This window comes from Artibeus jamaicensis, unplaced genomic scaffold (genome assembly GCF_021234435.1).
Source record: "Artibeus jamaicensis isolate MK-2021 breed Jamaican fruit bat unplaced genomic scaffold, CSHL_Jam_final contig_47, whole genome shotgun sequence".
NCBI lineage: Eukaryota > Metazoa > Chordata > Mammalia > Chiroptera > Phyllostomidae > Artibeus > Artibeus jamaicensis.
The window spans coordinates 2,289,548-2,311,106 of record NW_026521848.1 but is presented as its reverse complement, the minus strand read 5'-3'; the positions used below and the strand labels follow the sequence as shown (position 1 = coordinate 2,311,106).

Below are 21,559 nucleotides of genomic sequence, written 5' to 3'. Positions count from 1 at the left end.
CTCCACCTTTCTTTTTTTTTAAGGTTTTTATTTATTTATTTGTAGAGAGAGGGGAAGAGTGGGAGAAAGAGGGAAACATCGATGTGCAAGAGAGACATCAACTGGTTGCCTCTTGCATGCCTTCAACTGGGGACCTGGACCCAGACATGTGCCCCAACTGGGAATCAAACCATCAACATTTTGGTTAGCATGGTGTTCAACCCACTGAGCCACACCAGCCACTCCAATCAGTGCCCTCCTTTCTTTTATAGTAGGTAATGAACTACATATACTAATCTACATCACTTAATATATTCTGGAGATACAGAGCGTGCCCTCATTATTCTTCTTACGGGTGCCCAGTATTCCACTTTGTGTAGCTGTTATGGTTTATTTGATTATTCCCTGCTGATGGACACTTGCTTTGTTCCCAGTCTTTTGCTATTACAACACATTCTGTAGGCAGGGCTGCCGTGGAGAGTTGTGTATTTACAAAGGTGCGGTTTATAGCACAGATATTGTAGATTTCTAGGAGACGGAAGTAAGTGTGCCGAGGGAGGCTCCCCATGGTCCATTAGCAGTGCTGGCTACTGTGATTACTCTTGTACATATGCCATTCTGTATGTGCACTATAACTAAGGGTCAATTTCCAAAAGTGGGATTGCTGGGTTGCAGGGTAAATGCATGTGTCATCTGGGCAGAGCTGGCCATCCATTCTCCCTTGTCATCAACATCTCACGTGTGAGAGTGCCTGTATCCCCACAGCCTCACCGCCGGAACACGCCGGTGAAAAGGAGAATTGCACTGCACTTTTAATTCAATTTCTACTCTCATGGGGCCTGTTGATCATCTTTTCATGCTATTTCTGCCATATCACTTGTTCAGTGAGATGACTGTGCCCTTGGTTCATCCCTCTCTTGGGATGTTGATACCTTTCTTCTCAATTTGTAGGAACTCTTCATAAGTTAACTGATTGTAGCATTGTTTGTAATAGGAACTGCATCTGTTTTTTCAGGTTGAGCATTTGTCTTTTGATTTTGCTTATGGTGGGTTTTTGTTTGCTTTTGTTTTTGGCCATGCAGAATACTTCATTTTGATATAGAAAATCATTTGAAATATTTGATTAATTTTTAATGAAATAGACAATACAGAAACACATTCCTCTTGTAAAGAAATTCAGAACTTACAGCTGTGATCAAGGTCACCTGCGCCGTCCGCAATCCTGCCCTCATCCGGCCTCTCCAAAGGCTGCCGCCGTTATCCACTCTCCAGTTTTTTATTTCCGCATCTCCATTCATATGTAAGCCTGCACTAAAAATATGTAGCGTTGTTTTATGGTTTCCCAAGGTCTTCGTGGTTGACAGAGCTCTTGATAAGTACTTTGCAGACTCCAGACTTCCACTTCAGTTGGGAAAGCCCTTTCTGGTGGTTGAAAGCACGTGAAAAGCTGCCAATTTATTCTTGGCCAGTACTGTTTGGAGGTTTTCTTTCTTTTTTTTTTTTTAGTCTGCAAATATTTTTGGATGAATCTCTAAATTAAAAGACTTCTTTTTTAAAATCATCTTTGTTGAGATATAATTCACATTCCATAAAATTCCTCTATTTAAAATGTACAATTCAATGATTTTTAGTGTATTCACAGAATTGTGCAGCCAACGTGAAAATCTAATTTTACCTGGCTGGTATAGCTCAGTGGATTGAGCGTGGGCCTACGAACCAGACAATCATGGTTCGATTCCCAGTCAGGGCACATCCTGGGTTGCAGACCAGTTCCCTGCAGGCCAGTTCCCAGCAGGGGACGCACGAAAGGCAACCATACATTGATGTTTCTCTCCCTCACTTCTTCCCTTCCCCTCTAAAGATAAATAAAATATTAAAAAAAAAAGAAAATCTAATTTTAGCACATTTTAATCACCCCCTAAAAGAAACCCCTTACCCTTTGACAATCACTTCCCATTTCTCCAACCCAGGCCTCTGGCACCCACTAATCTACTTTCCATCTCTTTACAGTTGCCTATTCTGGACACTTTATATAAATGGAATTGGACAGTAGATGGTCAGGGTTTTTTTTTTAGATTTTACTTAGTTATTTTTAGAGAGAGGGGAAGGGAGAGAGGAAAAGAGGGAAACATCAATGTGATTGCCTCCTGCACGCCCTCTACTGGGGACTTGGCTCTCAACCCAAGCACAGGCCCTGACTGGGAATGGAACCAGCGACACTTTGATTTGCAGGCCAGCGCTCTATCCACTGAGCCACACCAGCCAGGATGGAATTGTACACTAGATGGTCTTTAAAGGCTTTCCAGTGTTTTTACAACCCCTAACCAAAACAAAAACAAAAAATCCACAATTCTCTTTATTTTATTTTAATTTTTAAAAGATTTTATGTATTTAATTTTTATATAGAGGGGAAGGGAGGGAGAAAGAGAGGGAGAGAAATAGCAATGTGTGGTTGCCTCTCACACGCCCCCTACTGGGGACCTGGCTTGCAACCCAGGCATGTGCCCTGACTGGGAATCCAACTGGCAACCCTTTGGTTTGCAGGCTGGCACTCAATCCACTGAGCCACACCAGCCAGGACAATATCCACAATTCTTTAAATCATCAAATATCTAGCTGGTGTTCAAATTTCCAAATCTTATAAATAGCACATGTGATTTTTTGCAATTTCATTGATCTGGATCCAAACAAAGCCCACCCATGGCAATTGGTTGCTATTTCTTTAAACCTCCTTTTATCTACTGCTTCCCTCCATCACTTTTGCTTTTTATGACACTTCATCTGCTGGAGACCCAGGTTATTGGTTTTGTAGAGCAGGACTGCCAGACAGAAATACATCGTGAGCAATATGTATAACTAAAAACCTTCTAGTACCCATGTTTTAGAAAAAGAAAAAATACGTACAATTATGTTTAACAATGTTTTATTTAACCTAACATATACAAAATATGATTTCAACATATAACGAATTAAAAAAATATTTTATATTTTGCATTCTTTTTTCCACATTAAGTGTCAAAGCTCCAGTATGTATTTTTTACCCTTGGAGCACACCTCGGTTTGCTCCAGCCACGATTCAGATGCTCAGCAGCCACCGTGGCTCACAGCTGTCGTTCAGCAGCACTGTTCTTGTTTGTCCAGTTGCCCACGGCTCGGATCTGGCTGATGCAACCTTGTTGTCTCTCTTTCTGTGTTCTTCTGTTCCTTGTGTTTCCTGCAGACTTGGGCTCAGGTCAAGACCTCAGTCACACTCAGGTGTGGAATTTTTGTCTGTTTCTTGTTTTCTTCTGCCAGCACCAGCACCTTCCTTTGCAGAGGCACACCCTGTCCCATGGTCTCCCCTTCTGTGGTGTCCTTGGTCTTCACGCAAATGTCCGGACACGTTAGTTCATTAGAGATGATGGAATGGCGATCTTCTCATTCCTAAATGACCATTTACCAAACATTATGTGGTTTTCCAAACTCTTCACAAATCTTTGCAGTTTTACAACATGTTTTTCAGTTTCTTTATGGTTTAAAAAAAAAGTTCAGGATTTTTTAAAAGGGACTTCTTAATTTTCATACATTGTAGCAGTTATAAACTCTTCTCGATTTTCAAGATGTTTAATTCATTTGATAAATGTGTTGAGCACTGCGTGTAGCAGCAAGCAAAACCGACGTTCCACCCTCAGAGCTGATGGGCAGTGGGGAGGGGCAGATAAAGAAAAGTAAATAAACTAAATAACTTCAGATTATGATCTGTGGTCTGAAGGAAATGAGCAGGGTGGCGTGCAAGAGAGCCCGGGTTGAGTAAACGCTGTAACCTGGGTGGTCGGGAAAGGTCTTTCTAGAAGAGAATATTGAAGCTAAGAACCGGATGGTACCATGCGAAGGTGGGGGGCAGCACGTTGTCACATCCAAGGTGAAAGGGACAGCAAGTTTAAAAGCTGAAAGGTGGTAACGTAACAGAGGGATGCAAAGGAGGCTCTGTGGCTAAAGAGAGCTCTTGAGGAGGAGAGAGGAAGAAATGAAGTGTGAGAGGTGAGGGAGCAGAGGCGCAGGGCCTGGTTGGCTGCAGAGACTTTGACTTTCAACCTGAGTAAGATGGAGTCAAGGGCGGATTCTGAGTGGAAGACGGGGGATGGAACGTGACCTGACTCAGATGTTCCCAGGCTCCCTTCGGCTGCGTGTGGAACAGATTGTGAGGACAGGCAGGGCAATGGGAGACAATGGTGGGCAAAACCAGGGTGTGGTCCATGGAGGTGGGGAAGTGCGTGGGTCTCAGATGTGTTCAAAGCAGGGCGGGCAGACTTGCTGGTGGATCAGGTGTGAGTAGTGAGATAAAAGAGGAATCAAGGGTGATTCAAAGATTTTACCTTAGGCACCTGGGTGGGTAGTGATGCTCTTCCTGAGATGGGTAAGACTATGGGAAGACAGGTTTTGAAATCAAGAGTTCGGTTTTGGCCATTTCTTTCTTTCTTTATTTATTTTTAGAGAGCGGGGAAGGGAAGCAGAAAGAGAGGGAGACAGACATCGATGTGTGGTTGCCTCTCATGCGCCCCCTACAGGGGATCTATGTGCCCTGACTGGGAATCGAACCAGCGACCCTTTGGTTCACAAGCCCATGCTCAATCTACTGAGCTATACCAGCCACGACCAGTTTTGGCTATTTCTGATTCGGGGCAGAAATCCACAAAGAGATGCCGGGTAGGACTTCAGCTGTGTCTGGACTCTGGTGAGCAGTCAGGGCTGGGACGCAGACTTGGCCATCATTGCTGTGAGATGACATCCAGAGCCTTAGGCCTCAACGATATCTCCGCGGAGAGTGTATGTGTAGAGCAGTGGTACGAACTCCAGGCCTGGAGTCCCCCAGCCATTAGAAGTCTGAAAAAGCAAAGGAAATGGACAACAGTCAGAGAAAAAGGTATTTCAAAAGAAGGGAGTGGACAAATGGATGATGACAAAGAGACAGGAGCAAGTCGCAAGAGCGGAGTCCAGGACTAAATGGAGGGGATGGGGTCCCGGGCCCCCATTGGGCGGGAGGGGTACTTTGAAGAGGGGCAGTGTCATACCGCGTCATAAAGGGAGGAGACAGCTCGGTGGAGCAAGGGTAGAAGGTGAGGAGTTCCTGTGTGATTATGTCTCCACACTCTGCGGTTTCCAGAGCCCTTCATGATTTGCAAAGCATGTTACTCATTTAGAAAGCATTTTGCAAAGTTCTTAGCTACAAAGCACTTTTTAGAGACAGAAAATTTCACTTTTGTTCATACTCCAGAGCAGCATTTCTCAAACTGCATGGTACAGCCTACCTGTGGGTCATGAAATTAATTTAGTTAAGTCATGACCAGCATCTTTAGAAATAAAATAGAACATTGCAGAGTGAGCTGCACAGTGAAAGTCAGAACTGGGTCATGGAATCTCTTTTTTGTAAAATGTATTCTCACTGTGGGTGCAGTCAAAACATTTGAAAAAGTGCCCTAGGGAACCTCTTTCAAAAAGTACGTAGGAAATCAGCACCGGAATGTTCAATGTAAGTGTTGCCTGCCAAGTAAAACACTGAAAAAAACCTCAATGTCTATCATCAGGAGAATAAAGAGTGTTATATTTCTAAAACAGGAATGCTACAGTGCAGTAAAATTAAATCACTTGATCTACATATCAACATGGACGGATCTAGGAAACATACTGTTGAGCCGTGGCTGGTGTGGCTCAGTGGATTCAGTGCTGGCCTGTGAACCAAAGGGTCACCAGTTCAATTCCCAGTCAGGGCACATGCCTGGGTTGCAGGCTGGGTCCCCAGTTGGGGACACACAAGAGTTAACCACACATTGATGTTTCTCTCCCCTTCTTTCTTCCTCCCTTCCCCTCTCTCTAAAAGTGAATAATAAAATAAAATATTTTAAAGAAAAAGAAAACATACAGTTAAGTGGAGAAAAAGCAAGCTGCAAAGTACATGATTCTTAAAATTAAACATGCAGAATACTGTATAGATTTGTGTGGGGAAATGATGGGATAGAGGTAGTAGAAGCGCTGACACACATTTGGAAGGAGTTTGGAAGGGCACACGGACCCCAGGAAAGTGAGTGGTGCCTTGCTGGGGGTGGGGGTGGAGCAAGAGGAGGGTGGAGAAGAAGGCTCCAATCATACCTGTAATGTTTTAGATCTAAAATATGTAAAAGTATGTAGTGTTTGAAAAAGATCTCATCGTGAGTCTTTGTTAACTCCGGGGCGATGAGCATATCAGTGTGTTTCCAGGGGAAATTCAGAGGCCTCCACGTGTCAGTTATTTAGTTGCTGGAAGTGGGGTGGGGGTGGCACTTGGGAAAGGGACTTGGGAAAGGGAAAGAGGTTGTGGCACGTAAGAATCAGGGCCCTCTCCTTAAGGGGGCTGGCCTGGAGGCAGAAGAGTAGCTGCCTTACTGAGAGATAGAAAGAGCGGTGTGGCCGGGGCTCATCTTGGAGCAAGGGACACGGCCACCACAGGCAGAAAGCCAAGAAATGCACAGCTCCGTCCTGCTCCTGCTCCCTGACCCAAACTGCGGCGACCCCGCCCACAGTCACTGGACCGAAAGAGCCTGCGCAGGCGCAGAGCATGGGTGCCCTCGGGGCGGGGCGCAGAGCCGCCTGAGGGGGCACTCCGGATCTCTCGCCTATTCCTACAGGGGCTCAGTTTCAGAGCAGTCCACAGCTCGCCATCAGCAGGTCTCCCAGTGGGTGGTGGCTGGGCTTTGTGGAAATGCAGCACTTGGGTGTTTGATGGCTGGTACAGCTTTGCCGGTGCCGAGGTACTGAGTGTCAGCCTTGGGTGCTGGTGATACGATGCTGGCCTAGTCTGTCTTCGTGAAAAGTCCACAGTGTCAAGACGAGCACTGAGGCTGCCCAGGCCACCCCGCTAACCTCTTCCCCGCCCCTCTCCGCACCCAGGCCATGGACAGCCAGAAGCAGTTCACCGGTCCGGAAATCCAGTTCCTGCTGTCGTGCTCTGAAGCGGACGAAAACGAGATGATCAACTGTGAGGAGTTCGCCAACCGCTTCCAGGAGCCAGCCCGGGAAATCGGCTTCAACGTGGCGGTGCTGCTGACCAACCTGTCCGAGCACGTGCCGCACGACCCGCGCCTGCGCAACTTCCTGGAGCTGGCCGAGAGCATCCTGGAGTACTTCCGGCCCTACCTGGGCCGCATCGAGATCATGGGCGCCTCGCGCCGCATCGAGCGCATCTACTTTGAGATCTCGGAGACTAACCGCGCCCAGTGGGAAATGCCCCAGGTCAGATGCATGCTGGCCTGCCGGCTTTGGGGACATGCTCCTCGCACGCTTGGACCCCACCCAGGGCTGTGCATGCTTTGCACATCTGCTCTGAAGACCCTGATGGGCCTTTGCTCTGCTTGTGCAAGCCCATGCCCACCCTTCTGCACACATTTTAGGGGGCCCGCAGTGCCCTTGCACATCCTTGGTTCCCCCCTTGCCCACCTCTTGCAGCCTTGGTGCACACATGGTTGCACACCTCACTTTGGCTGCTTGCACACCGTGCCTCCTATTTGCACACTCACCCTGGAAGCCCTTAGAGTCCTGATGCAACCAAGCCCACTCCTTCACGTACTGGAACCCACCCCTTGCTCACCTTCCCAGCAGCCTCTGGTGTTCCCTCTCTTGGCCCTGGCCTACCCATGCCTGCATTTTCCCACACTCACTCTGGAGACCTTGGGGGTGCCTAGTGTGCTGGCCTAGCCCTCACCAGCCACGTGCCCCCAGGTCCTAGCACACGATGCTCATCCTACTTATTTTGGGCCCACATGTGAGTGCACCTCTTGCACAATCGGTGGATGTAGCCCTGACACACTATATGGTTGCCTATCCTTCAGTCACTCACTTCCCACACGCCCTCGCTGTATCCCTGGCACACTCATGATCACCTATACACACTTGGAATCACCGTCTCAAACACCCATAAAAGCCCTCACATGTCTTTGGTGGCCAGGCCACTTCTTGGTCTGGTGTGCCCTGGCTCAGCTCCTTCTATGTCCAGCCCAAATATTTGAATGCCCTTACACACGCTCCCCAACAGAACACTCATGTGTCCCTAGCACACCCCCTGCCCACCTCACACGCTTAGCTTACATGTGGTTTCCATCGCCTCTCTCACACTCCCACATGCCCTTCTCACACCCTCAGCCCAGATACACCCCTGTTGTCCAGCAGCCCTCCTGCTCACACTCAAATTGCACACCACTTTGCTTACCCCTGTGTGCCCCTTAAACTTGCCCCTTAAACTCCCATTTTGTCCCACAGATGCCTCCAGGCACCTGCATTCTCCTTCACATGTTCTTGCACACCCCTTCCCACTCCTGCCCCATGACACTTGCACTCCCACGGCCTCCTCAACAACAGGGCCCCTCCTGGCTCCTGATGGACACCTCACTCATGTTCCACATTGAGCCCCGTCCTCATGCCCTGGGCCACTGCCCTGACTCCGGGGTCCCCCGTGCACACTCATGCCTGCCTCACAAGCACTGACCTAATGAACTGTAGGCCCCTCAAACACTAACAGTTCCCCACCCCAATTTTGGCCCCAGGCTCTTTTGTGTCTGCCCCCAGTGTCCGTCCGCACGTGCACACGGAGCCCCACATGATCGCTTACCTCCGGGTCTGCCCCGGCCACCACGCCTTCCTCACACCCGACCCCTCCCCTAGTTCCGGGGGGCCTCGCACAAGGTTCTTGTGCAATGGCCCCTTCGCGTCATCCACAGGAACCGTCCAGAGTCTGCACACTCACGTTGTCCCCTTGGGGCACCATTGCACATTTACCGCCCCCCCACCCTAAAAGTGATTGCCTCATCCTTGCACCCAGACGTCTGCCACATCCCTAAATCCGTGGGAAGCTGCGGCGCTTCCCTGGACCTTCACGCTCCTGTCCCTCTCTGGGAGCTCCGCCTCCCCTTTGCCCGTCCCAGGCTCCCCAAGCGACGCTCATCTCCTTAGTGTGTTCCTTCAGTCATGCACGTCCACCTGTTCGCCCTTCCTGTCCCGCTGTTCGCTACTGGTCAGGAGTCCACATATGCCGTGTGGACCCGGAGTATTCCCGCAGCAGAGTAATAGTGGCAAATGCGATGGCATTTGTGAGGTGCCAGCTGCTGTTCCAATCCCTCTGTGTCTATTAACTCATTTAGCCCTCTCGCCCGCCTTGCAATGCAGGCCCTACTATTGTCCCCCAAATACAGGAGGGAAATGAGGCCTAGAGAGTCACAGGGAAATCACCCAGCTGCTCAGTGGCAGGACTGGGATTTGAACCCAGGCAGGCTGGCCGCGGAACCTTTGCACTCAAGCTCTGTCTCTCAAAGAAGCTAAAATCATGGATTCTGGGGCCAGCGTGTCGGGAATTCCAATCCCACATCCGCCACCTATCAGCGGCGTCACGGGGGCTTGTGACTTTCTGCACCTCCATTTCCTTACCTGTGAAATGGGATTAAGAGCCCTCCGGCCTAAAGGGTTGTTTGTGAGGCCTGAAGGCGGCAATATATGGAAGATGCTTGGAGCAAGGCCTGGCCTTGTTGAAATTCCTACAAGAGAAACTACGGCCAGCGCCGTATACGTATACTATTAACGAAAATTATTACTTTTGCCTTAAATTATTAAAATGTAAGGATGCAGTTCTAAGTGATGCTATTAACCACTGCGTAGAGCTGAGGCCGCTCCACTGACCCCGGTCCTCGCCCCGCGCCCCCGGCGCCGCAGGTGAAGGAGTCCAAGCGCCAGTTCATCTTCGACGTGGTGAACGAGGGCGGCGAGTCCGAGAAGATGGAGCTCTTCGTCAGCTTCTGCGAGGACACCATCTTCGAGATGCAGATCGCCGCGCAGATCTCGGAGCCCGAGGGCGAGCCCGAGGAGGACGACGACGAGAGCGCGGCCGAGGCGGGCGCCGAGGGCGCGGAGGAGGGCGCCGCGGGGCCCGAGGGCGCGGCGGGGGCCGCGGCGGCAGGCGCGGCGGCGCGCGTGGCGGCGGCGCTGTCCCGGGCCCTGCGTGGGCTCAGCTACCGCGGCCTGCGGCGGCGCGTGCGGCGGCTGCGGCGGCTGACGGCGCGGGAGGCGGCGGCGGCGGCGGTCGCGCTGCTCTGGGCGGCGGTGGCGCACGCGGGGGCGGCGGGCGCGGGGCTGGCGGCGGGCGCGCTGCGCCTCCTCTGGGGCTCGCTCTTCGGCGGTGGCCTCGTGGAGGGGGCCAAGAAGGTGACGGTGACCGAGCTGCTGGCAGGCATGCCCGACCCCACGGGCGACGAGGTGCACGGCGAGCAGGCAGCCGGGTCCGGCGGAGACGCAGACGGCGAGGGTGCGGGCGAGGGTGCCGGCGACGCCGCCGGGGGTGCGGGCGACGAGGAGGAGGCGCACGAGGCGGGCCCGAGCGGCGCCGACGTGGCCGTGGCCGACGGGGGCCACTTCCGGCCTGAGGCGGCCCCGGGAGGCCTCGGGGACATGGGCGACACGACGCCGGTGGAGCCGCCCACTCCGGAGGGCTCCCCCATCATCAAGAGGAAGCTGGGGGTGAGAGCGCAGGCGGGGGCTTCCGGGTTTGGGGGAGATTGGGGTGAGCAGGGATGACAAGGGGGCAGGGAGACGCTCAGAGACAGGCCTGAACAGAGAGAAACGGGGGACAGAGCCTGACAGACGGACAGACTCTCAGAGAGACACTCAGAGACACAGAGAAGTGGACTCCGAGGGCTCCACCTGGAGAGAGAGGCTGCTGGTGAACAAGGTGGTGCTTCTGTGAGAGGCAAAGAAAGAGGTGTCTGGAGCCACCGAGAGCGAGAGATCCCCAAGACCGAATTTGAGGGGGAACACGACCAAAAACTAAAAACAGTCGAGATGGGGTCAGGGACACTGGAAAAGACCCTCGGAGATACAGGTGGTTGCTGGGGAATAAGCCACCCACGTGACCGAGGCCCCTGCAGCATCCTCAGGCCCTTGGTGCTCTGAGTGCCCCAGGGGCGTGGTTGTCCCGGGGATGGGAACCTGGGGGAGAAGCGCTCCACTCGGAGCCAGACGGACCCCGCACGGTGCTTGGGCAAGACGCTCCACCTCTCTGAGCCTCAGTCTCCCCTCTGTAAAGTGAGAATCATGATCCCTCTTCCTTCTAGTGCTGGCAATAGTAAAACAAAACAAAAAAAAAACCCTTAGATGGCCCTGGGGAAATGACTGGAAAGGGACACAGAGATGAGCAGACAGGTCAACACTGAGAGGAACTCAGAGGGGGGGGCTTGGCCCTCATGGTTGCGTTACAATGGCCAGGTGGATGGAGAGGAAGAGGAGCTGCCCCCAGAACCAGAGCCGGAGCCGGAGCCAGAGCCGGAGCCTGAGAAAGCGGAGTGAGTGGCCTCGGGGCCCATGGTGCCCTGTCCCTATCATCAGGGCCTCCTCAGATCAGGGCCCAAACCAGGAGTCTGTCTCGGGCACCCTGTGCCCTCAACATCACCCAGTCCAGGCTCGGAGGAGGGGCCCGTGAAAGAAAGGAGAGGAATGCTCCTCTCTTACTCCCAAGCCTTTGGGGGTACGGGCCATCCCCAGAGCACCTTCCCCCGAGCTTCGTCTCCGTCTTCCTCATCTTCCCCATTTTTGCTCACGTGTCTCCTCCTCCAGGAAGCCTGCCTTGACACCACTTCCCTGAGTCGAAGGGGTGTCTCCTCCAGGCTTCCACAGCCCTCTGAGTGTCCCTCATGCCGGTCCTGACCGCACCAGGTTGCCACTACCTGGTGACGGACCTGTACTCTTTTGGACTGGAGCCTGAGGACGGGGTTGTTCATCCCTGCGTCCCCAGTACCATCTGCACCTGGGCCAGGCGTGGGGGTGGGCGCCCAGCGCACGGCTTTGAAGGAATGAATAGGTGAATGAATGAACGAATTGCCCAAGCACCTCCTCACTCTGCCCTGCCCTGCAGTACCGAGAATGGGGAGAAGGAGGAAGTCCCCGAGCCCCCACCAGAGCCCCCTAAGAAGACAGCACCCCCTCCAAAAAAGGAGGAAGCCGGAGGTGGGGGCCTGGAATTCTGGGGAGAGCTGGAAGTACAGAGAGTGAAGTTCTTGGTAAGGATCCAGCAAGAGCATGCTGAAACTTCCTCTTCGTACCACCTCTCCAACCCACCCTACTCTTGATTGAAAGCCAGGCTGGGAAGAGGGCAGAAATGTCCCCAGACAGAGCCAGGGCCTGGGCACAGGGCAGCATTTTTAAGGGCTCTCCACTTTGCTCTTCGGCCTCTCCCTGCTCGTGATCCTTATTTCAACCTCCACAGCTTTGTTCATCCGGGGCCGCCTGCCTAGGCGTCCACTCCTGTCCTGTGTCTGGAGCTAAATCCCACTGAGGCCACATCTCTGTTCCCCCCACCATGACCTATTTCTCGGCTGTCAGCCTTCAGGTTGGAGCCGCCACAGCTACTCCTGTGGGCGGGACAACCCATCCAGGCAGGAAGGAGGGAGGGCATTTGGAAGGGCAGGGTCCAGGGATCCACCTGTCCTGTCTCCTTTCCCAGGCCCAACCTGACTTGAGGAGCTGAGGGAAATGTGTTGGACAGCAAGTGGTTCCGTGGGGGTTCTTGGGAAGGATGAGAGGTGGAGAGAAAAAGAAGGGACAGACGGAAGTGGGCGTGCTCTGCCTGGGGTAGAGCAGACAGGGTGACCTCACACGGAGCAGCAGAGCAGAATGGTTGGGGGCGTGGACTCCGGAGCTTGGCTGCCTGGCTTCGAATCCCACATCTGTCACTTCTGGACTCTGTGACCTTAAGCAAGACATCTCATCTCCCTGAGCCTCAGTTTCCTCATCTGTGAAGTGGATGTATTAACAGTGCCCATTTCATAGGGTTGTGGTGGGAATTAGACAAGTTCATGCAAAGCTCTCGGCCCAGATCTTGGTATACAGTAAGCGGTAATAGGGAAGAGGTTGTGGGACCAGATACTGAGGATGCAGGTGCTTGTTTTATGGGATGAGGGTGGCCTGTGAGCTCTCTTTTTTCTCTCATCGTAGAACTACCTCTCCCGGAACTTTTACACCCTGCGATTCCTTGCCCTCTTCTTGGCATTTGCAATCAACTTCATCTTGCTGTTTTATAAGGTGCTGGTCATGAGGGGCCAGGAGAATTCGGGCTGTGGGGTGGGAGGCGTAGCCCCTAACAAGTTCACAGGGCTCCTTCAGTTCATCAGGGACAAGGTGTTGGGCCCGGGGTTCCCAGAAGGGTTCAGGCTGGACACCTGAATCTTGGGACCCCACGGGGTGTGAGTTTGGGTGTGTGGGTCCATCTGGCCCGACACCCGAGTGCCTGTGGGAGTTAGAACAGGAAGCCAGTTCTGGGTTTCATGCTCAGCTCTGCCGCTTGTCAGCCCTGTGTCCTGGGTGCAGTCCTTCATCTCTGCAACACCCATTGATTTAGTTAAGCTTCTTGGCTTTCACATAAGCTAAAGAGAAATTTGTAGGGAGGAGGAAATGGGGAGCTCATGGAATGGAAGGAAAGGATTAAGAACCAGGCTTCCTGAGGGACAAAGGGGTCCTTGGGGTCTTGCCAGGGATCTGGATGATAGGACAGAGAGGCCTCTAGCAGAGCGATGAGAGTATAGGTTCTGTGAGATTGAATTCTGGCTCCACCACTCACTGGCTGTCAGCTACCACTAATTTTAGTATTGGTGTAAATATTAGGGGTCAGTCTCTTTAAAGCTCCACTACCAAGGTGATTGACTGTTTTCAGTCCTCCTGTCACTCAATTCAGTAGTCAGATTCCCAGATCAGAGTTTGATTTGCTAACTAGGGTCCTGGGCCCACCCCTTGATCTTGACTGACAGTTCTGTCAAGACTGTATCTGACAGGGCCCAGTCCAACCTCAGAAGTGGAGGCTGTTACTTTCATTAGTGGGCTCTGGATAAGGCAGAGCAGGTGCCAGGACACTGGAGTCCCTCCCCTGACTGATTTCTGTCCCCCTTCAGGTCTCAGACTCTCCACCAGGGGAGGATGACATGGAGGGCTCAGCAGCTGGGGACCTGGCAGGTGCAGGGTCTGGCAGTGGCTCTGGCTGGGGCTCAGGGGCCGGTGAAGAAGCAGAGGGCGAGGAGGATGAGAACATGGTGTACTACTTCCTGGAGGAGAGCACGGGCTACATGGAGCCTGCCTTGCGTTGCCTGAGCCTGCTGCATACGCTGGTGGCCTTTCTCTGCATCATTGGCTACAACTGCCTCAAGGTGGGCCGTGAACACGTTTCTGGGCAGAGGGCTGTGTGCGTTGGGGGGAAGGGGTGCGGGGGCACTAGCTGAGAGGACCTGGGCAGGGGCTGGGGGGTCTCACACAGTGGTTGGGACAGAGGGGTCCTGGCATTAGGGTAAGGGCTGGGGGACAGATACAGGATTGGGGTCTACAGCAAGAACCATATTTAATCTGGGAACTAATTCGAGTCATAGCTGAGGAGCCAGGTTCTATTGGTCATTGACTTCCAGATCAAGAGGCAGATTTCGTCCTTGGGAAGATATCTGTGAAGGGTCTTCTGGGGTCTCAGGCCTAACAGGGGTGCCAGGGGGTATGTAGTCTGACACCAACTATGCCTGAGGTTCGTGGTGCCCCACAAGCTCCAATTTGGATTCCATTTTAGACCTGACCATTTTAGCAAATCTCGATGCTTTCTGATGGGATGAACAGAGTTCTTTTGGCTTAGGCGTTTTGCATATGCTGTTCCCTCTTCCTGGAATGCCGGGCCCCGCTTCCGCCTCCTTTCACCTCCCTCTGTTTGATTCATTCTTAAGGCCTAAGTTCAGACCTCCCTCCCTCGGGAAGCCCCAGGCTGCGTCAGGCATCTCTGGGGAGCTCTCCTGTTTTTCTCCGTCCCAGACCTGACCTCTGCCCACGCTGTGCCGTCCGTCACCGCCCTGATCACTCTGAGAAGGCTCCTCCGATGTGGGGGCGCACACAGGCTCCATCAAGATGTTCCGGCACCTGCCGAGGCCACGGTCTCCTGATGCCAGTCCTTCTGCCTCTCTGCACAATCTAGGTGCCCCTGGTGATCTTTAAGCGGGAGAAGGAGCTGGCCCGGAAGCTGGAGTTCGACGGCCTCTACATCACCGAGCAGCCTGAGGATGACGATGTGAAGGGGCAGTGGGACCGACTGGTGCTTAACACACCGTAAGGGCCCAGCCCCTACCTGTGGGTGACTCAGGGGGACACAGCTGGTCTCCACGGCAGGCCCGGCTTCCTCAAAAGACCAGGGTTTCGGTCGCTGCCAGCCCTCACTGATTCTCCCCAAGCCTTGGTCTTCCTCTCCATAATGCAGTCACATTTCCTGGGCACTAAGGCGCCTGTAGGTGTGCTGGTGACACATGGAGATTTCCCAGTCCCAGCCCCGTCCCAGCCTTAGAGATTCTGGTTTAGGCGGAGCCCAGGAACTTGCATTTTAAACCTACCCCCATGTGAGATTCTCACCCAGGTGCTATGAGTGGGAAATGTGACATTATTTGATTTTTAAACTGAGCCCAGAGAGGGAAGGAATGAGGGTGTGTGAGGGCCAAGTGGAGGGACCGTGGACTCCCTAACACGTACTCCCAGCCCATTCTATTTCCCACCCCCCAGACTGAGTCGCATTTCACGTGCCCGTGTGGGGGGTCAGCATCATTAGAGGGGAGGGAAGGCATCTCTAGAATAAGAAAAACCAGGCCAGGTTTGAACCCTGGGTTCGCCACACTCTAGCTGAGAATTCCTGGTCAAGTCCCTTACCTCCCTGTGCCTCAGTTTCCTCATCTATAAAGTGGGGATAAATAATAACACTGACATCACGAGGATCTTGTAACTATGAAATGAGTTGATATAGTTTCTGAGGCACAATGAGTCCTAAATAAGGTTGAGAAGTTATTTTTTCATGGGGTCCTGCCTAGTGTGGGCGGTGAGAGGGGGGAGAGAAGCCACACCAGTCACGTCCTTCACCCATCGTCTTCATCAAAGGCACATTTAACTCACACACATTCAAGCATACATACTTAACAAAAAGACAGAGAAACATCTGTTTATATCGCATCTGCCCAAGACCTTGACTTAAAAACCATTTCCCACAGAAAGGAACCCAGCTCCTTGAAGAAGGGGCAGATTTCAGGGCTGGGGTGGGTAAGAGCAAGATGAGCCTGGATCGTTCTGTTGTGTCAGAGAACAAGGAGGCACTCGATCAAAAATGGTGCCGTGCACGGGGGACCCCGCTGCCAGCCAGAAGGGGCTCCCACTGGGCAAATCAGGGACAGTTTGAGCGTCAGTAAGGATAGGAAGTGCCAGGAACTGAAGCATGTCAAATAGGTCAGACTCCACAGATTCGTATAGATCTCTGCTTCACCCCACCCTGCTCCCTGCAAAAAAAGAAAAAAGAAAAAAACACGGCCACCTTTGCAGGGTGCTAGGGCAACAGCTCGTCAGTCATAAAACTGGTCAATGAATGAAGGGCCAGAATCATCAGGTAACATCACATAAAACTGTGTGCGAAAGCACACAACTTCCCCTAGAGCTGGAGTCGGCCCAGGCTGCTGGCTAGGAGTCCTTCCTACCCTTCCCACTCGGAGCCTCCCCGCCTGAGTACGTCGGGGTTTTTTGTGCATTTGGGCTCTGAGTGCCAGTCCCCTGCCTGACCTGGGTTCCACCAAAACACAGCAGTGAGGGTAATGGTTGGCCTGAGGCGAACTTCGCCAGGCCTGAGTCCTTAGAGCCGGGCTCTAAGTGAGTACGAGGTTCCCTGTAAGAAAAACGTTGTGATTTAAAACCACCCTGTCCTGGTTGGTGGCTCCTATTCCTTCCTGTCCTGACATCTAGTGTTCTGTCTCTCTTGACAGGTCTTTCCCCAGCAACTACTGGGACAAGTTTGTCAAGCGGAAGGTGAGAGGGCATTTACGGGGAAAGGGCTGGGGTCCCGCACTGGGTCCCTTGCTGCTACCAGGCCGTCCCAGTCCTACCAAATACTTGCGTTGTGTGCAATCTCAGACGAGGAGCAGCTCAGTTTGTCCATCTGGAAATGGGCATGATAACCACCCCTCCCTCGGTAACGAGATGATGCAGGTTATAAGCAAGGCGTAGTGCCCGGCACAGAGTAAATACTCCATAAATACTATTGTTGAGGGAAGAAGTGAGGCATACTCTTTTTTTAAGTTGTATTTTATTGATTATGCTGTTACAATTGTCTTCATGTTCCCCCTTTGCCCCTCCACCCAGTGCCCCCTACTTCTTCAGGCAGTACCCCTACCACTGCTCATGCCCATGGGTCATGCGTGGAAGTTCTTTGGCTGTTCCATTTCCTGTACTGTGCTTTCCATCCCCATGGCTGTTCTGTAACTACCTATTTGTACTTCTTAATCCCCTCACCTCTTCACCCATTCTCCCCCTCCCTCCTCCCATCTGGCAACTAACTTCTCTTACTGCTTTTAAGAGTCTCTCTTTATATTTAACCTTCGTCCTTTTAATTATGGTGAATCTTGAAGTGGGCCTCTTTGCATCCATCATAATTGGGATTCTTTGCACTTCCTGGACTTGCATGTCTGTTTCCTTCACCAAATTAGGGAAGCTTTCTTTCTTTCACTAATTTTCCAGATAAATTTCCAATTTATTGCTCTTTCTCTTCTCCTTCTGCAACCCCTATGATGTGAATGTTGGACCTCTTGAAGTTGTCCCAGAGGCTGTTTATACTATTCTCATTTTTTAAATTCTTTTTTCTTCTTCTTGTTCTGCGTGGTTGTTTTTGCTTTCTTATGTCCCAAATCATTGATCTGATTCTCAGCTTTATTCACTTTAGTGTTGTTTCCCTGTAAATTGTTCTTCATTTCTTGCTGGGTGGGTCTTTTTTATGCCACTGAGGTCCTCACTAAGTTCCTTGAGCATCCTTATAACCTTATAATCAGCATTTTATTATTTTTTTAAATTTTATTTATTTATCTTTAGAGGGGAGGGGAAGGGAAGGAGAAAGAGAGAGAAACTTCAATGTGTGGTTGCCTCTCACGCATCCCCCGCTGGGAACTGGCCTGCAACCCAGGCATGTGCCCTGACTGGGAATCGAACCGCAATCGTCTGGTTCACAGGCCAGCGCTCAATCCACTGAGCTACACCAGCCAGGGCCCTTATAACCAGCATTTTAAACTCTGTATCTGATAGATTGCTTATCTCCATTTCATTTAGCTCTTTTTCTGGAGTTTTGATCTGTTCTTTCAGTTGGGCCATGTTTCTTTGTCTCCTCGTTTTGGCAGTCTCCCTGTGTTTGTTTCTATGTATTAGGCAGAGCTGCCTGGACTCCGTGTCTTGGTTGTGTGCCCTAATGTAGTAGGTGTCCTGTAGGGTGCAGAGGCACAGCCTCCCCTGTCACCCAAGCTGGGTACTCAAGCTGCACCCTTCGTGTGGGCTGAGTACACCCTCCTCTTGTAGCTGAACCTTGGTTGCTGTTGGCAGAACAATGGGAGGGATTTGCCCAGGCCAGTCAGCTGTAAGGGCTGCTGTGACCACTGACCACCAACCTCTACTCTCTGTGGAGGATCAGCTGTGCAGGGGCAGGGGAGTGGTGCTCCGACATGGTCTGTACCTGTCCGCTGGGCACACTGGCCCTGGGGTGTCCCTCATGGTGCAGGCCAAGTTTAGCCCCTACTTTTGTTTTGCCTGGGGCACTCTGCCTGAGTTGTAAAGCAATGTGAGATGGCTGCTACTTGTGTTGGCCTTGGAGATTCCCATGCAAAGCCAAACCATGATCTAATCTGGCTACCACTCGGGCTCACTAAAGCCAGCTGTTGCTTGTTTGATAGGATTTAGGAGCTAAGACTAGCCACTCATAGAAAAGCAGATTAGGTAGGCCCTTAAATTGGGTGGGGCAGAGCCTCTGGGAATCTCCAAGGCAGGTCCAACAGTGTCAGCCAGGTCGATGGAGTCTCAGGTATGGTACCAGCTTACTGGCTCTATAGGGGGAGGGTTTAGCAAAGGGACAGTGGCCTCTGCTAGCCTGGATGCCACTTCAGTTTCTCCCTGTGCACCACCTTTCAAGCTGCTACCCTGGTGCTGGGTCTCAGAGGGAGTGAGTCTGAGTAGGTGAGTCCGTGTGCGGGTTCTGTAAGAGGAACTGCTTGGGGCTCCAGAAGTTTCTTCCAGAGACTCAATCCCCACTGGTTTTTTCAGCCAGGCCTGTCTTGGGGATGGTCTTCCTGGCACTGGAATCCTAGGTTGGGGGCCTGGTGGGGGCCTGGGACTCCTCACTTCTCGAATTTTTATCCTCGTGGGTGAGGGACCAGCCCATTCCGCATCTGCACCCCTAGTGCCAGTCTGGGTGGGTGTGGTTTCTTTAATTCCACGGTTGTCAGACTTCCATTCAGCTCGATTTCTGATGGCTCTGAGTGAAGGTTGTTATATATTTTAGTTGTAATTTTGATGTGGTTGGGCAAAAAGGCAAGCCATGTCTGCCTATGCTGCCATCTTGACCAGAAGTCCAGGCATGCTCTTTCAAACACAGACTCAGGAGCCAGACTGCCTGCTTTTCTACTCCTAGCTGTGTCGACCTTTCTTTGCTTCAGTTTCCATCATATTCAGAGTGAGGTAATAACAGGGTTCCATAGAGTTTTTGTAAAGATTATATGACCTACTATGTGAGCAGTATCTGGCATATAGGAAAACACTAGATAAGTATTGGCTGTTGCTATCATTTATCCACCCAACAAATGTTCATGGGGCAACTACTGTATGCCAAGAACTGTTTTAGGGACCTGGAGTCCAGCAATAAAGATAACAGCAATTCTGATACTCGAGCTGAAAAGACATTTGGTGAACACATTTATAGCATGCAAGTGGTGATACGTGCTATAGAAGAAAAAAGGCCATGGAAGTGCGTGACCAAGAGAGGTTGCTCTTTCATGTAGGGTGGTCAGGAAAGGGCAAAGAGCATGCTAATTAATAGGGAAGTGAGGGAATGAGCCAGGTAAAAGTCTAGGGGGAGAGTCCCAGGCAGAGGGAACCGCCAGTGCAAAGGCCCTGAGGCAGGAGCATGGCTAGTGCATTTGAGGAATCGTGAGGTCGGTGTCTGCAGCAGAGTGAGTAAAGGGGTGAGTGGAGGAGATAATTTTATAGATACCAGGAAGCCAAATTGTATATAATTCCTTGCCTACCTACCTAACCGTAAGAAATTATCCCAATTAATTTGCCCCTTAAATTGGCCGGACCTTTATCACTATTGGACCCTTTCCCCACAGATCCAACGAAAGCTTCAGTCCTTCTCGTTAGAAAAATTTATCCCCAATTTCTCACACAAAGTTCTGACTGTCCCTGGAGCCCACTGTGCTGGCCACAGCCCTCCCCCACTTCAACTGCGTCTGCATAGTCCCACCCTCTTCTGTTTAGGTCCTGGACAAGCACGGGGACATCTATGGGCGGGAGAGAATTGCCGAACTGCTGGGCATGGATCTGGCCACACTGGAGATCACAGCCCACAATGAGCGCAAGCCTGAACCGCCACCCGGGCTGCTTACCTGGTGAGCTGGGGAAGACCACGCCCCCAGGCCTGAGGCAGGACGGGGAGGGAGGGTGGCCAGGTTCTGACCCTCAGGGTGTCCCTCTTCCCCCCATCCTGCACAGGCTCATGTCTATCGACATCAAGTACCAGATCTGGAAGTTCGGGGTCATCTTCACAGACAACGTGAGGAGGGGCCCGTAGGTGGGGAGGGACCTACAGGAAAGCGTCTCTAGGATCATTAGGGGCTCCTCCTCCAGGTGTCCCTGACCAGGGACCGACTCCTGAGCCCCTGTGCACCTCTGATCCTGGGGTAACCTGACACCCCCCCAAGGCTCCTTGACCCCCGGAGTGCTGTTGAATTTCCAGACCATGTCCTTCTGCAGAGGGTTCCCCAACTTTCCCTGGGATGCCTTCTCACCCAGAGTGCTTCCGATCCTCCAAATCCTCCCCAGCCAGAGATGGCACCCTGACCCCCAGAGCATCTCTTGTCCTCTTAAATGCTCCTGGACCCCCTGGGTGTCCTGTTCCCCAGAGTGCTCCCCATGAATCCCTGCAAAATGCCTGACCCCCGGCCCTGTGTGCCCACAGTCCTTCCTGTACCTGGGCTGGTACATGGTCATGTCCCTCCTGGGACACTACAACAACTTCTTCTTTGCTGCCCATCTCCTGGACATTGCCATGGGAGTCAAGACACTGCGCACCATCCTCTCCTCCGTCACCCACAATGGGAAACAGGTGTGGAGAGGGCCTGCCGGGGGCGTGTGAGCCTGGCAGGGGCCAGCTTGGTGGTCTGAGAAGGGGTGGAGGGGCGAAGGGCCAGGCTGAGCCACCAAACCAGGGTGGGTGCGGGTAGTGAGGCCCCCGTGGGGAGGACCGCATGGGCTGAGCCCAGGTAAGGACCAGGAAGGCTGGGCACCGGGGGAGGGCCAAGCTGAGCCTGGAGCAGACCCGCCCTTTCCTGTCCCCAGCTGGTGATGACCGTAGGCCTCCTGGCTGTGGTGGTTTATCTTTACACCGTGGTGGCCTTCAACTTCTTCCGCAAGTTCTACAACAAGAGTGAGGATGAGGACGAGCCTGACATGAAGTGTGATGACATGATGACGGTGAGACCCTCCCTCCAACGCTCTTGAGTCAGGAACCAGCCCT

General features: G+C 52.3%; 1 protein-coding gene across 6 annotated transcripts in view; it reads left to right on the top strand.

Moving 5' to 3' along the window:
* The window catches only part of RYR1 (ryanodine receptor 1), a 117,536-nt gene that overhangs the window by 92,557 nt on the left and 3,420 nt on the right, over nucleotides 1-21,559 (top strand). For all 6 annotated transcript variants that reach the window (XM_053667517.1, XM_053667516.1, XM_053667518.1 and 3 more), the window contains 12 exons: nucleotides 6,883-7,224; nucleotides 9,691-10,491; nucleotides 11,236-11,312; nucleotides 11,882-12,026; nucleotides 12,961-13,047; nucleotides 13,911-14,162; nucleotides 14,963-15,093; nucleotides 16,776-16,818; nucleotides 20,302-20,432; nucleotides 20,536-20,596; nucleotides 21,002-21,148; nucleotides 21,382-21,516. In XM_053667517.1, coding sequence (XP_053523492.1) covers nucleotides 6,883-7,224; nucleotides 9,691-10,491; nucleotides 11,236-11,312; nucleotides 11,882-12,026; nucleotides 12,961-13,047; nucleotides 13,911-14,162; nucleotides 14,963-15,093; nucleotides 16,776-16,818; nucleotides 20,302-20,432; nucleotides 20,536-20,596; nucleotides 21,002-21,148; nucleotides 21,382-21,516 — 2,352 coding nt within the window. The remainder of the gene's footprint in view (nucleotides 1-6,882; nucleotides 7,225-9,690; nucleotides 10,492-11,235; nucleotides 11,313-11,881; nucleotides 12,027-12,960; nucleotides 13,048-13,910; nucleotides 14,163-14,962; nucleotides 15,094-16,775; nucleotides 16,819-20,301; nucleotides 20,433-20,535; nucleotides 20,597-21,001; nucleotides 21,149-21,381; nucleotides 21,517-21,559) is intronic.